This window comes from Girardinichthys multiradiatus, chromosome 15 (genome assembly GCF_021462225.1).
Source record: "Girardinichthys multiradiatus isolate DD_20200921_A chromosome 15, DD_fGirMul_XY1, whole genome shotgun sequence".
Taxonomy (NCBI): Eukaryota; Metazoa; Chordata; class Actinopteri; order Cyprinodontiformes; family Goodeidae; genus Girardinichthys; species Girardinichthys multiradiatus.
Window position 1 is genome coordinate 3,696,311 of NC_061808.1, and position 13,776 is coordinate 3,710,086.

General features: G+C 39.6%; 1 protein-coding gene across 4 annotated transcripts in view; it reads left to right on the forward strand.

Annotated features, from left to right (window-relative positions):
* The window catches only part of LOC124881556, a 157,455-nt gene that overhangs the window by 9,981 nt on the left and 133,698 nt on the right, over window positions 1-13,776 (forward strand). The window contains exons 5-6 of one of the 4 annotated variants that reach the window (XM_047387167.1): window positions 1,370-1,404; window positions 3,811-3,882. The exons of the other annotated variants lie outside the window; for them this stretch is intronic. Coding sequence (XP_047243123.1) covers window positions 1,370-1,404; window positions 3,811-3,882 — 107 coding nt within the window. The remainder of the gene's footprint in view (window positions 1-1,369; window positions 1,405-3,810; window positions 3,883-13,776) is intronic. 4 annotated transcript variants of the gene reach the window in all.

Genomic DNA, 13,776 nt, shown 5'->3' on the forward strand with positions numbered 1-13,776 from the left:
TCTCTCACAAGCTAATCTAGAAGCCCTAGCTCTAGCCCTGCTGTTTAGGAAGACAAAAAATAAATGTGTGTAGACTGTTATTACTTCAGCCGAGGGTAGAAAGCGCGAGTCAGCATGTTGCATGCAACAACATCTGATACTGTAGCTGATTGTGCTGCTGTTAATGTTACAGACAGAAAAGAAAAATAGCTGAGCTGCCTTGGACTAGTGAGGGGGAAATAATAACAGAATGATTTAAACAACTCCCTGATTTGGGAAAGTGGAGCTGTCGTGTCAAAGTATGATGTTTCAGAATTGGTTGGTGACCTTTAGTTTATACTTAGTTAGGAGTTGTTTTGCTAATTTATTTGATGCATTTGTAAACTAGGCTGAGGGGTGTTTTCCACTCAGTTTGGACATATGAAAGTTACTGAAAGGAGTCAGAGACAGGAAACTGAATGAGGGAAGAACGGCATGAACTGAGAATGATGAGGAGGGAGAGAATCACTTGGTTAAATGTGTAAAAATCTATTTTATTTGTTAAATTGTAATTTCAGTATGTTATACATTCAGGAGGATTTTGGTTATATTATCTGTTGTAGAATAGTAAACATCTGATAGAAGAGGAGAAAGGAGGAAAATAAAAAGACTGTTAGAAAAAAAGAGTGAAACAGCAGAGGACAATTGGAAGAGTTAGAGAGAGAAGAAAAATAGACTGATAGAAAGAAGAGTAAAGCTAAGAGCAGGGAAAGAGCATAAGAGTGTTAGAATGAGGAGGAGAAGAAGGAAGGCTCACATTGAGCCTGGTTCTGGTTCTGCTGGAGGTTTCTTCCTGTTAAAAGGGAGTTTTTCCTCTCCGCTGTCGCTACATGCATGCTCAGTATGAGGGATTGCTGCAAAGTTAACGCCAGTGACTGTCCACTGTCTCTACATGCTCATCCAGGAGGAGGGAATGCTGCAAGTCACTGACTGGTTGCAATCTGCTGGGTTTCCTTAGATAGAAAAACTTTTTATCCAATTTGAATAAAAAGTTACTCCGACTGCACTGTTCAATTGTTAGGATTTTATTGGAATGTATGTACCTGACTGTTGTGAAGAGCCTTGAGATGGCATGTGTTGTGAATTGGCACTATATAAATAAAACTGAATTGAAATTGAATTGAATTGAAATGAAAACTAATGAAAACTGCAAAACTGTCCCAAGAGCTACTTTCATATTCTTTTTTAGCCCATTTTTGTTTCGAACATCTAATTCATTTGAAAGACTTTTCTCAGAATAGGGAAGAACTGTTTCCATAGTTACCACCATGCAGTGCACTAGTAGTAATTACAAAAATAGCAGAAGTTGGGTTTGAAAATGATTATATTGATTTCTTTTCTTTTGATTCAGAAAATCCAGATTCAACCCATGAAAGTCTTGACTATGTGAGTATTGACACACTCAAATACATTTTCTATAAAGTTACAAGACTGCAAAGGAATTTAGAAGACATTTGAACATAAAAACCGTTATGATACTTCTGCATCATGTTTGCAGCTCATGAAATGTAAAATGACAGGAAATAAATGCAGATGCTTCCTCTTTTCTAAACTGGACATCGAATGAAAATTAATAACACTTAGTTTTCAGTCAACACACAATTAGCTACAATTCACAGTTTTTGATCGAAGCGTACGCTCATTTTAATTATTCAGTGAAATACAGTAGCAGTTGTGTTCTTGACTTAAAATACTTAGGTGTTAATGTTAGAGTGAAATGTAACGTTTGTTGAGCAGCTCTGTAGGAAAACCAGACACAACTGTGTACAGAGGCTGAGAGACTTTGACAGGACAGGTCCCAGGTTCAACTACCTGCCTGAGCTTTTTATTCAAAGTCTTCTCCATCCTCTGATCATCATTTCTGGCTAGTAATTGTAAAATGGGAAAACTGTAGAGTTTTTAGTAACATTTTAACAACATTTTATTTATAATGAAAAATGTAACCTTTATTTGGTTGGTTTGGTTCACTTTCACTCTGCTTTATAAGGTAGACCAAACTGCCTGGAAAAATTAATGCAGAACAGCTCCTCATCGAAGCCATAAATATTTAGCACAAAATTAAGTGTCACCAAATATCAAATAATAAGGACAATTGACATACAGGGAAACTCCCTTAATAATGGAAATTTCAGGTCTCCAAACATAAAATAGAAACTGTATGTGAGCTCTTTCCCTGGAGTCCGTTAGGTTTTGGACACTGTAACTTTGTACTTTCCAATAATAAATGTCCACCTTAATAGGTTTTCATATTAACTAGAATACAAAATTTGTCCTTATCAGACTCCTACACAGTTACGAAAATATTACTGTTCTTAAAGTTAACACAATGTAACTTGTGGGCCTACATTTTAACACACACAGTTTGGTACTATTTAGCGTTTAGGTTGCAGGCCTGTATGAAGCTCGGGCGTAATGCCGCAGACGTAAATCTTCTTCTCCAGAGTCAATCAATATAGTGCTTCAAAACGGCTCACTCAGTAGGTGTCTTCTTCTCTAACAACAGGGGAGCTCCATAAGTCTAGCTGTTTTTAGGATAACTCCACAAGGTGTCACAGAAGGACATCTCAGCAGCACTAGAGTCTGTGTCACCTTGTTCACCCCTCTATAGCGTCTCCTTGAACTGTCCACAGTTCTCCAACGTCGCCTGCTTCTTACTCAAACAGGCTCCTGCATAAGTCTTCATGGCGATTAGGTTGGACTCATGAAGGAAGTCTATTAAACGTTTCTACTTCAGCCTCGGGCCCTGTTTACACAACACAGTTTTCTGGTGAAAATGGAAAAGTTTAGTTGGGCTTCTACTGGTCGTAAACATGACAACAGTGCACATTTTCTCTGTAAGTGGGACAATTTGAGAACAGGTTTCAGAGTGTGATGGTTTGAAAACATACCGTTGTTCTTCAGTGGGTTTTAAAGTGCTGACCAGTTTAAAACTCACAGAAGACACAGATATCAACCATAACAATGGAGGGTTGCAGAGTATTTACTTGTGTTGCCAACTTTTTTGAGTCTAACCTCTGTTCTCCATCAAAGTGCTCATTTTCTCCTCTGGTCTGTAAGCAGGAAGTGTTTGTTGAGTTTCAAAGAACATACTGCCAACAAGTGGCGTATCAGGGGAATTACACAATTTTCACATGTCTGCTGTTGCCATGTGAAGGGAGATAGTCATTAAACCGTTGTCATGCAGATTCGTTAACAGAAACGGAAATAAAAACCTGTTTTCAATGGATCCTTGTTGTGTAAACAGGGCCTCAGTCTTTGCAACCATCTGCTGCGGTCGGCATTGTCCTCCTCACCCTCTTATTGCTTCTCTCACCTTCTTCATCCCAGCGTCACCCTCAGCTTCCTTCATGTGGTGATTTCTCCTCCCTCTTCTCCATTCTTCCAACTTCCTGTGGAGTCCTTCATTCTCCTTAATAACTTTCAGAAATATGGTACTCAGTCTACACTCCTTAGAAATAATTAGTAAAAACAAACATGAACACTCACATATTCTCAACTTGAAGGCTTTTATCATTACTTGCTGTAAAATACAAAATCATTTATGTTACCCATTTACACACTAACAATATATAATACATGCACCTCACTTCATATTTTGATAAAAATAACATCAAACCCTGTTGTTGTTATTTTGTAACTATTAAAAGGTCTTAGGTGCATGGTTTTAACCAAGGGCTGCAGTTAGATGCATCCAGCAGGATAGAATAAGACAGAAGAGCTGCTCTGGTTACAAAGATGCAGATTGTTTCTACTGCAACAGTAGATAAAGGTTTAATGTCCATTTGTTCTCAGGATGATGTGCAGAACAATCTGACCTATGCCACTGTTGACCATTTAAGACATAGAAATGATGAGGAGATAAAGGTAAGAGACCCGATAAGCTTTGCAATTTTAAAACAGTCTCATTTTTTATTTGCTAATTTTATTTAACTAATTTCATCTAAGCTGCAGGTAGAAGATTGAGTAAATTCATCTTTTTATTTGACATTAAATGTCACATAGTATGATTCCAATTTCTTCTTAATTTTGCTGAGGATTATTTTATTTCAACATCCTAAACCATTAAAATCATGTTAATGTGGGTCAGACTAATCTGTGTCTTACATTTTGAACAGAGTTTGTAAATATGTTAAACGACCACATACCTACAAGTGGAAACTCTTTCTAATGAAACTGAAACAGTTTGTGGTTTGTGTGCTGCAGGTCAAACAGGATGAAGACACTGTGACTTATTCTGCTGTCAGGACTAAAAAGAAGAGAGAGGCGGACATCGATCCCAGCGGTCTCTACAGCTACATCACTAAGTCACAATTAACCAAATAGGGAAATGAGACGTCTCATCACACCCCCGGCTTTTAATAAACCTGTTTACAGGAAGTGAACCGTTGGGTTTGAGTTTTAGCGATACCATCAGCCAGCATTCATTTCTAGCTTGTGTTGCAATTTTTCTGTTGAATTTTGATGAATTTCTAAGCAGGAATTTACAGTTACTGAGTTTTGACAGAGCTTTGCTTTATTTGTAAAATATGTTTGCTTCATGTACTGAACTAAAAAGGTGCAACATGATTATTTAGTGAGTGGTGCATTGAAACTCATATGTGAACAGAACGAGACATATTCAAAGATAATTTATACTTGATGATACAATAAATTCATCATCCTGTAAAATACAACCTTCCGCCATCAAAGTAGAACCAAACTCAGGTGCTGTTAGTCAGTTTATGGTTCAAGGCACTGAGCTGCACACCTGACCACGGTGCACCTGACCTTTTATCTAAAATGTTCAGATCTGAGTTTTTACAGGATTTTCCTGAAAGGAAATTTACTGAATATCAAAAGTTTTTATAGCAAATTGTTTAGAAACTTTCAGCAACCTTGTTACTAAACTGTTACTCTGTCAGCTGGACTGGCTTCTCATTACCTTCAGAGTCCAGTTTGAAGATCTTGGTTATGACTTCTAGAGCTCTGCATGGACAAGCCACTCCATGCTTCAGGTCATGTGATCTGGGTTGACTGTGCAGATGCAAGACTGGAAGCTGAAGGGGAGCTGAAGAGATTTTGTACCAGACAGAGACCCCCAGAATGTGGACCTGTCTCCATCTGAGCCTGAAATCTGTGGACTCAGTAGTTTCTTTTTATAAGCAGCTAAAACTCATCCTTTCTAACTGGGTTTTTATTAAATATTGTTTTGGAGGTTTCTTTTAGTGACTTTATCTTGTTTTGAACCACTTTTTATTACAGTAAAAACCTGTAATATGTATATTAATACTAAATAAAATACTTAATTTAGTGACAATTTTGCATGAACTTTAAATAAATCATTTGACTCTGCAAAGACTTTATATATTTCTGGTAAATTGAGATTACATTTGAGGTCATAATGCGTGCCGCTGTATATAGTAGTAAAGAATATAATTACCTGCATAGTAAATCTGACTGTGTTCTCAAAGAAACCCAAAATTGATTGTTGGAATTAAAGGAGGGAAAAGTTGTTGAGCGTTCACCTCGAGCTGCCGGGTTAAATGTGGACACTGACTGCTCTCTGATCATCAACATCACCACTTCTCAGAATGCTGGAGGATCTCTTTGGACCTGGTTCAGGAAGAACCTATGATGGCCGTGTGCTTCTGGGTGTTTTTAATGTTTAATTATTTTGTGTTTTGCAGCACGTGTTGCCTTTTTTTCGCCCAGTATTTTTCCAGTGGGCAGACAGGAAATGGGGGGTAGAGAGAGAGGGAAGACATGCAGCAAATGTCCCTAGGGCCAGGACTTGATTCTGGAACGACCACGTCGAGGACTGAAGCCTCTGTGTTTGGGTCGCGCGCTTAACCCCTACACCACCAGCACCACACCAACCAGTAAATATTTAAACTTGAATGATTTAACACAGCTAGACTCTTTCCTTCTGACCAACAAGCTTTGATGACCCAACTTTACCTGACATCAGGAAGTAGGCTCATCAGAATTCTTCACAGCCTGAGGTAAAGTTTTCTTGTTTAAGTCTTTGAGAAAGTTACTTCTTTATCTTTCAAACAATTTGCATTTTTCTTCATCTCCCCATTTCTACCAGATGCTGATCCAACAGAGGATGGAGATGTTACATTACAATGTTCTCTGGCCAGATACAGTGGGGTTGGGTCCCTGTCCAGAGAACAGCTTCCTGGATGAGACAGGAACTAAGTTGACTGGTGAAGGTGTTGGATACGGGTTTGGAGGACAGACTGGTTCTGATTCTTATCTCACTGTGAAGCTTCAGAGCAGCAACAACAGAAGGTACACCTGCAGGTTTGTTGAGGAAAGCACAGTGAAGATAGAAGCTCACTACCCATCTGTGTTTGAAGGTAAGACCTCATCTTGTTTCTATAAAATTCAAATAAAATCGTGTGATTACCTCTATATTATTTATGTTTTGAGTTAAACAATATCTGTTTAAATTTTATTATGCATAAATCTTTTGGTAAATTGCATGTTTTCTAAACTTTGAGTGTTTAGCAGCAGTTTCTGTTGATAAAACTATCATCCTTGGAGCAGCAATCAGAGTTTGGCTGCTGCTGGATGTTCTTGCTGCTGTTTTCTTTTAATCAAACTAAGGAAAACCAGAGTTAAAGAAGATCACAGAACCACAACAGGTACTGGATCTTTCAATAGAAGTTGTATTTCTTTTTTTATGTATCCTGTCGTAGTGTTTCAGGCATACCATATGGAGCAGATGGTTGCCTACATGTGCCAGGGCAGATTTATTCTACAAAATGATATCTCAAGACAGAATCTTAATCGCGTGATCAACTTAATCAGTTCTAGATTCAACCCAGCATCAGAGTAGATAGGATACATTGATGTTATTGTAGCCTGTGTTTGTTTGACCTTCAACCACTTGAGTAATTGTGTGTGTGTGTGTGTGTGTGTGTGTGTGTTCCTGTCTTGGCATCACAGTGAGAACCATTTTCCCAATTTCACCATCAAATTGAGGACCGTTTGTACCAAAGTGAGGACATTTTGCTGGTCCTCATGACCTATTTTGCTAACGGTTAGGTTTAGGACTAAGATGTGAATTGAGTTTAGGTTAAGTTTAGGGTTAAGCATGCACTGGTAATAGTTAGGTTTAGGGTTATTGTCAGGGTTAGGGCATAGAAAGGGTTGAAAATGACTGAAAATCAATGGGAGTCAACATATGGTCCTCACTACATATAGCAAAACAAGAGTGTGTGTGTGTGTGTGTGTGTGTGTGCAAGTTTGTCACCTGAAAATGTACATTTGTAAGTGTGGTGAGAACTGTGGAAGGTGTGCAATCCACAGCACCAAAGAGCAACAAAGGGCAGGTAGACCGTTGTCCAGAAGGCAGCAGCAGTCCCAAGCAGCCAGACATAAAGCTTTACCTCAGGTCAGCCATATGTCCAGCACAGAAGTAAGTCACCTGCAAAGCACAGGAGCAGCAGCCCCCAGATTAAAGAGGCACGGAGCGAGACGCAGGGCACCGAGCTTCCTTCGCCCAGACACTCAGCCAACCCATTGCATTACATTTAAATTCCTTTTATTCTTCCAGTTCTTAAAACATTGTCTTTTTGTAATGCTTAACACTACATGTGTTGGTAAGTGAGAAACCCTTTTGAAACATGCTTTTTTCTGTGTAATGTGTTTTCTGATGTATTTTGTATTGTTTCAGCTGAAGGTTGGCATTTTGAGTCATTCTAAAAGTATTTATATAAATTGTACTCCAGTAGTTACTATCTGTACCAGTAGATAAATCAGCATTTACTGATAGTGAGCCGGTAAGAAAAGAAGTAAATTCCTTATCTGATGGATGACAAGAGCACGAGGCAAACAGACCAAAATCTTTCTTATAGTGCTTTAGTGTATAAACTGACTGCAAGGTACAAACTGTTTATATTTATGATAATGAATAAATATCTCCCTTCTGGGTCAAATATACTGTTGTTGCTTGTAACCTGCATCTTTCTAATAATTAAAGTAGCTAATCCTCTGCTTGGAATTACAGTTAGCTAAACAAAAATGAGGAAAATCTGGTGTATCTATTGTTTCAGATTTGGATATGCGGGTTTCCTGAAGTTAGACAATATCTGCATTTTTCTACGTAGTCTATGATTCTATGCGTTTTAATATTATTTTATCACAGTCACAATAAGTTGCCCATTTATATTAAATCTATTAAATGCCAATTAACTATCTATTATCTAATCAGTGTTCACTGTTTAATCTTACCTGCCGTTATATTTAAGCAGCAGTTAAGGATGTGTTTGCTTCAAGGCGTGTTAACCAAGCAATGTGGACAGATGTGGGGGGCTTTTCTCTGTGTATCTCATTACCCTGGATGTAACATAGTGAGAGTTCCTGTTGGTTAAAATGTTTCTCTGGATGTTCTGCAGAAACAGAAGATCAAAAACAGACACCAAATGAAGCCACCATTAGTTCCTGCTAACAAAGGCTATTCAGAGTCATTTTATATAACTAGGTTAAGCTGCTTTATTTGTATGAAAAGGCAGAGGTCTCTAGCCGAGACCTTTAGCATCACTGGGGTGGTTCGCAGCCGAGTGCGAAGCGGCAGGGAAGAGGATCAGCTCTTCCAAATCCACAACCATGGTTCTTGACTGAAAAGGGTAGCTTGCCTTCTCTGCGTTGGAGGGAAGTTCCTGCCTGAAGTGGAGAAATTCAGGTTCATGGGGACTTGCTCACAAGTGAGGGGAAATAGTGCAGGAAATTAACAGACTAATCGGTGCATCCTCTGCAGTAATGTGGAGGCTGCCGCGGTCCTTTGTGATGAGGAGAGTGCAGAGCGAAAAGACGAAGCTATTGATTTACCGCTCAATCTACGTTCCAAGTTCAGCAACCTGTGGAGCTCCGTGAAGCGTTGAGCTGAAGTTCACGCACCAGCAAGCTTGCATTTCTGCGAAGCAGAGAAAATCAATTTTCATGTACAGGATGTGATAAACACATATGAAGTTCTGACACGTTTGCCTCATTTGATGTGCAATCCTCATTATTCTCCAAGTTTAGAATCAGAATCAGCTTTATTGCCAAGTTCGTAAATACAAACAAGGAATTTGACTCCGGTACACTTTGCTCTTTGGTTTTGGTTTTGTATTACAGAATATACATATTTACAATATACAATATACACATATATAAATAAAAGGTGCATTTGCAACATCTGTATGCTGTTGTTTTGTACTCTATTGAATGTTCATCAGAGAAACAGCCTGGGGGAAGAAACTGTCTCTGTGGCGGCTGGTTTTAGTAAACAGTGCTCTGTAGCGACGGCCTGAAGGTAAAACTCTAAACAGTTTATGTGCAGGGTGTGTGGGGTCTGCAGAGATTTTGGCAGCTCTTTTCTTGACTCTAGACCTGTATAAGTCCTGGATGGAGGGAAGGTCAGCTCTGATTATTCTCTCTGCAGTCCTGATTATTCGTTGCAGTCTGGACCTGTCCTGTTTTGTGGATGAGCCAAACCACACTGAGATGGATGAAGACAGGACAGACTGAATGATGGCAGTGTAGAAGATGACCAGCAGCTCCTGTGGAAAGTTGAACTTCTTGAGTTGCCTCAGGAAGTACAGTCTCTGCTGGGCCTTCTTTCGAACAGTGTCTATGTGTGAAGACCATCTCAGGTCCTCTGTGATGGTGGTTCCTAAGAACCTGAAGTGATCCACAGCCGATACAGTGTTGTTGAGGATGGTGAGGGGGGTGTATGGGGGTGGTGTTCTCCGAAAGTCCACCACCATTTCCACAGTCTTGAGTGGGTTCAGTTCAAGGTAGTTCTGACCGCACCAGTGTACCAGCTGATCCACCTGCTGTCTGTATGCAGACTCATCACCGTCCTGGATCAGTCTTAACCACTTAAACTTAAGGAGTTTCACGGACGAGTCCGATGAGGTGCCGTCATTTGTGTACAGGGAGAAGAGGAGTGGAGATAGAACACACCCCTGGGGGGCACCAGTACTTATTGATCTGGATCAGGAGAAGATGCTCCCCAGTCTCACCTGCTGCTGTCGGTCCGTCAGGAAACTGTTGATCCACTGACAGGTGGAGGCTGGGATGTTGAGCTGGGTGAGCTTCTGGTGGAGGATGTCTGGTATGATGGTGTTGAAGGCCGAGCTGAAGTCTACAAATAGGATTCTGGCGTACGTCCCTGGACGGTCGAGGTGTTGCAGGATGAAGTGTAGACCTAAGTTAACAGCATCATCTGCCGACCTGTTTGCTCGATAAGCAAACTGCAGGGGTCCAGCAGAGGGCCTGTGAGGTCTTTCAGGTGCTTCAACACCAGCCGCTCAAAGGTTTTCATGACCACAGACGTCAGGGCTACAGGCCTGTAGTCATTTAATCCTACGATGGTGGGTTTCTTGGGAACCGAGGTTGAAGCAACTTTATAATCACTTTCTACTGAAGGTAGTTTACTGCCGTGTCTTTCCAAGATGATAAAGTACCTATGATTGATTGGTTAGTTAGTTGGTCGTGTATTTGTCATCTTCTAAGTAAAGGAAATAATGCAGATGCTTCCTCTTTTCTAAACTTGACATCGAATGAAAAATGATAACACTTCATTTTCAGTCAACACACATTTAGCTACAATATACAGTTTTTGATAGAAGCGTACGCTGATTTAAATTATTCTGTGAAATACAGTAGCAGTTGTGTTCTTGACTTAAAATACTTAGGTGTTAATGTCAGTGTGAAATGTAAGGTTTGGTGCTCAGCTCTGTAGGAAGACCAGACACAACTGTGTACAGAGGCTGACAGACTTTGACAGGACAGGTCCCAGGTTCAACTACCTGCCTGAGCTTTTTATTCAAAGTCTTCTCCATCCTCTGATCATCATTTCTGGCTAGTAATTGTAAAATGGGAAAACTGTAGAGTTTTCAGAAAAATTTTAATAACCAAAGGTAATAGTTTCACTTGTATATTTACAGAACAAATTCCTTTCTTTTATTATAGACTGTTTGTTAAATAAGTTTGTATTATTGTTTTGTTTGTTATTCTGTTTTTTATTTTAAATGCGTCAACTCCTAATTAAATTTTCACATACCTCGAAATACTGCACGAGGAGGAAGAGTACAATTCATCTTTCAGTCCAATTTATTGATTAGTTCCAGACCATTTAATATTTACAGCTCTTTTGAATATTTAATCCTTAGTTTTACTCCTCCAAATTGCAAAGCATTAAAACCACTTCTGTTTGTTGTTTTGTACTGTCCACCAGACCCTAATTCTCAATTTTTAGATCAGTTCTCAGACTTCTTCTCTGATTTAGGGTTAAATGTAAATAAGGTCATTATAGTGGGGGACGTTGACATTCATGTTCACACTGAAAGTGAATATAGCCTTTAATGTCTTAGACTCAATTGGCTTTGCTCTAAACATTAGCAAACCTACTCACTTTTGTCTTCATTCTCTGGACCTTGTGATCAGATATATCAATGAGTGTAAAGAAATAACAATATTTTCTCATAACCCTGTCCTGTCTGATCATTTTTTAGTACTCCATACCTGAACAAAAAATTAATTATAGTAGATTATTATCTGACAATGCTGTAACAACTTTTAAATAATCTGTTGCATTCTCATTATCACAGAAAAACACAGTGGAGGGCGGTAATTTTATTTGTCCCCCTTCACAAATCAATCCTCTTCTTCATAGTGTTACTTCCTCGTTCCGTGGTGCCTTAAACAATGTAGCCTCCTTAAAAAAAGTTATTTATTCATAAGAGGTTGGCACCCTAGTTTAATTCAGAGCTACATACTCAAAAGCGCAATGTTAAGAAATTGGAAAGAAAATTGCGCTCTACTCACCTAGAGGATTCCTACTTAATCTGGAAAAATAGCCTACTGTTGTATAAAAAGACACTTCGCCAAGCTAGAACAGCTTATTTCTCATCATTAATAGAAGAGAACAAGAATAATCCTAGGTTTCTCTTTAGTACAGTTGCTAAACTTACACAGAGTCATAGCTCTGTTGAGCCATCTACTGGTCCTTCTCAAAAAATTAGCATATTGTGATAAAGTTCATTATTTTCCATAATGTCATGATGAAAATTTAACATTCATATATTTTAGATTCATTGCACACTAACTGAAATATTTCAGGTCTTTTATTGTCTTAATACGGATGATTTTGGCATACAGCTCATGAAAACCCAAAATTCCTATCTCACAAAATTAGCATATTTCATCCGACCAATAAAAGAAAAGTGTTTTTAATACAAAAAACATCACCCTTCAAATAATCATGTACAGTTATGCACTCAATACTTGGTCGGGAATCCTTTTGCGGAAATGACTGCTTCAATGCGGCGTGGCATGGAGGCAATCAGCCTGTGGCACTGCTGAGGTCTTATGGAGGCCCAGGATGCTTCGATAGCGGCCTTTAGCTCATCCAGAGGGTTGGGTCTTGAGTCTCTCAACGTTCTCTTCACAATATCGCACAGATTCTCTATGGGGTTCAGGTCAGGAGAGTTGGCAGGCCAATTGAGCACAGTGATACCATGGTCAGTAAACCATTTACCAGTGGTTTTGGCACTGTGAGCAGGTGCCAGGTCGTGCTGAAAAATGAAATCTTCATCTCAATAAAGCTTTTCAGCAGATGGAAGCATGAAGTGCTCCAAAATCTCCTGATAGCTAGCTGCATTGACCCTGCCCTTGATAAAACACAGTGGACCAACACCAGCAGCTGACACGGCACCCCAGACCATCACTGATTGTGGGTACTTGACACTGGACTTCTGGCATTTTGGCATTTCCTTCTCCCCAGTCTTCCTCCAGACTCTGGCACCTTAATTTCCGAATGACATGCAGAATTTGCTTTCATCCGAAAAAAGTACTTTGGACCACTGAGCAACAGTCCAGTGCTGCTTCTCTGTAGCCCAGGTCTGGGGAATGCGGCACCTGTAGCCCATTTCCTGCACACGCCTGTGCACGGTGGCTCTGGATGTTTCTACTCCAGACTCAGTCCACTGGTTCCGCAGGTCCCCCAAGGTCTGGAATCGGCCCTTCTCCACAATCTTCCTCAGGGTCCGGTCACCTCTTCTCGTTGTGCAGCGTTTTCTGCCACACTTTTTCCTTCCCACAGACTTCCCACTGAGGTGCCTTGATACAGCACTCTGGGAACAGCCTATTCATTCAGAAATTTCTTTCTGTGTCTTACCCTCTTGCTTGAGGGTGTCAATAGTGGCCTTCTGGACAGCAGTCAGGTCGGCAGTCTTGCCCATGATTGGGGTTTTGAGTGATGAACCAGGCTGGGAGTTTTAAAGGCCTCAGGAATATTTTGCAGGTGTTTAGAGTTAACTCGTTGATTCAGATGATTAGGTTCATAGCTCGTTTAGAGACCCTTTTAATGATATGCTAATTTTGTGAGATAGGAATTTTGGGTTTTCATGAGCTGTATGCCAAAATCATCCGTATTAAGACAATAAAAGACCTGAAATATTTCAGTTAGTGTGCAATGAACCTAAAATATATGAATGTTAAATTTTCATCATTACATTATGGAAAATAATGAACTTTATCACAATATGCTAATATTTTGAGAAGGACCTGTATTCCCTTAGCTCTCAGCAGTCATGACTTTATGTGATTCCTCTTAACTAAAATTGATTCAATTAAAAATAAAATATTTGACATACTCCCGAAGATGATTACTTCATCCTCAGCAAGTGAGACAACATTGGAAGTAACTGTAGAACCTGATCTGTGTTTGGACTGTTTTGATCCTGTGGAGCTTCCTGAGTTATCAGAAATATTAGCTTCATC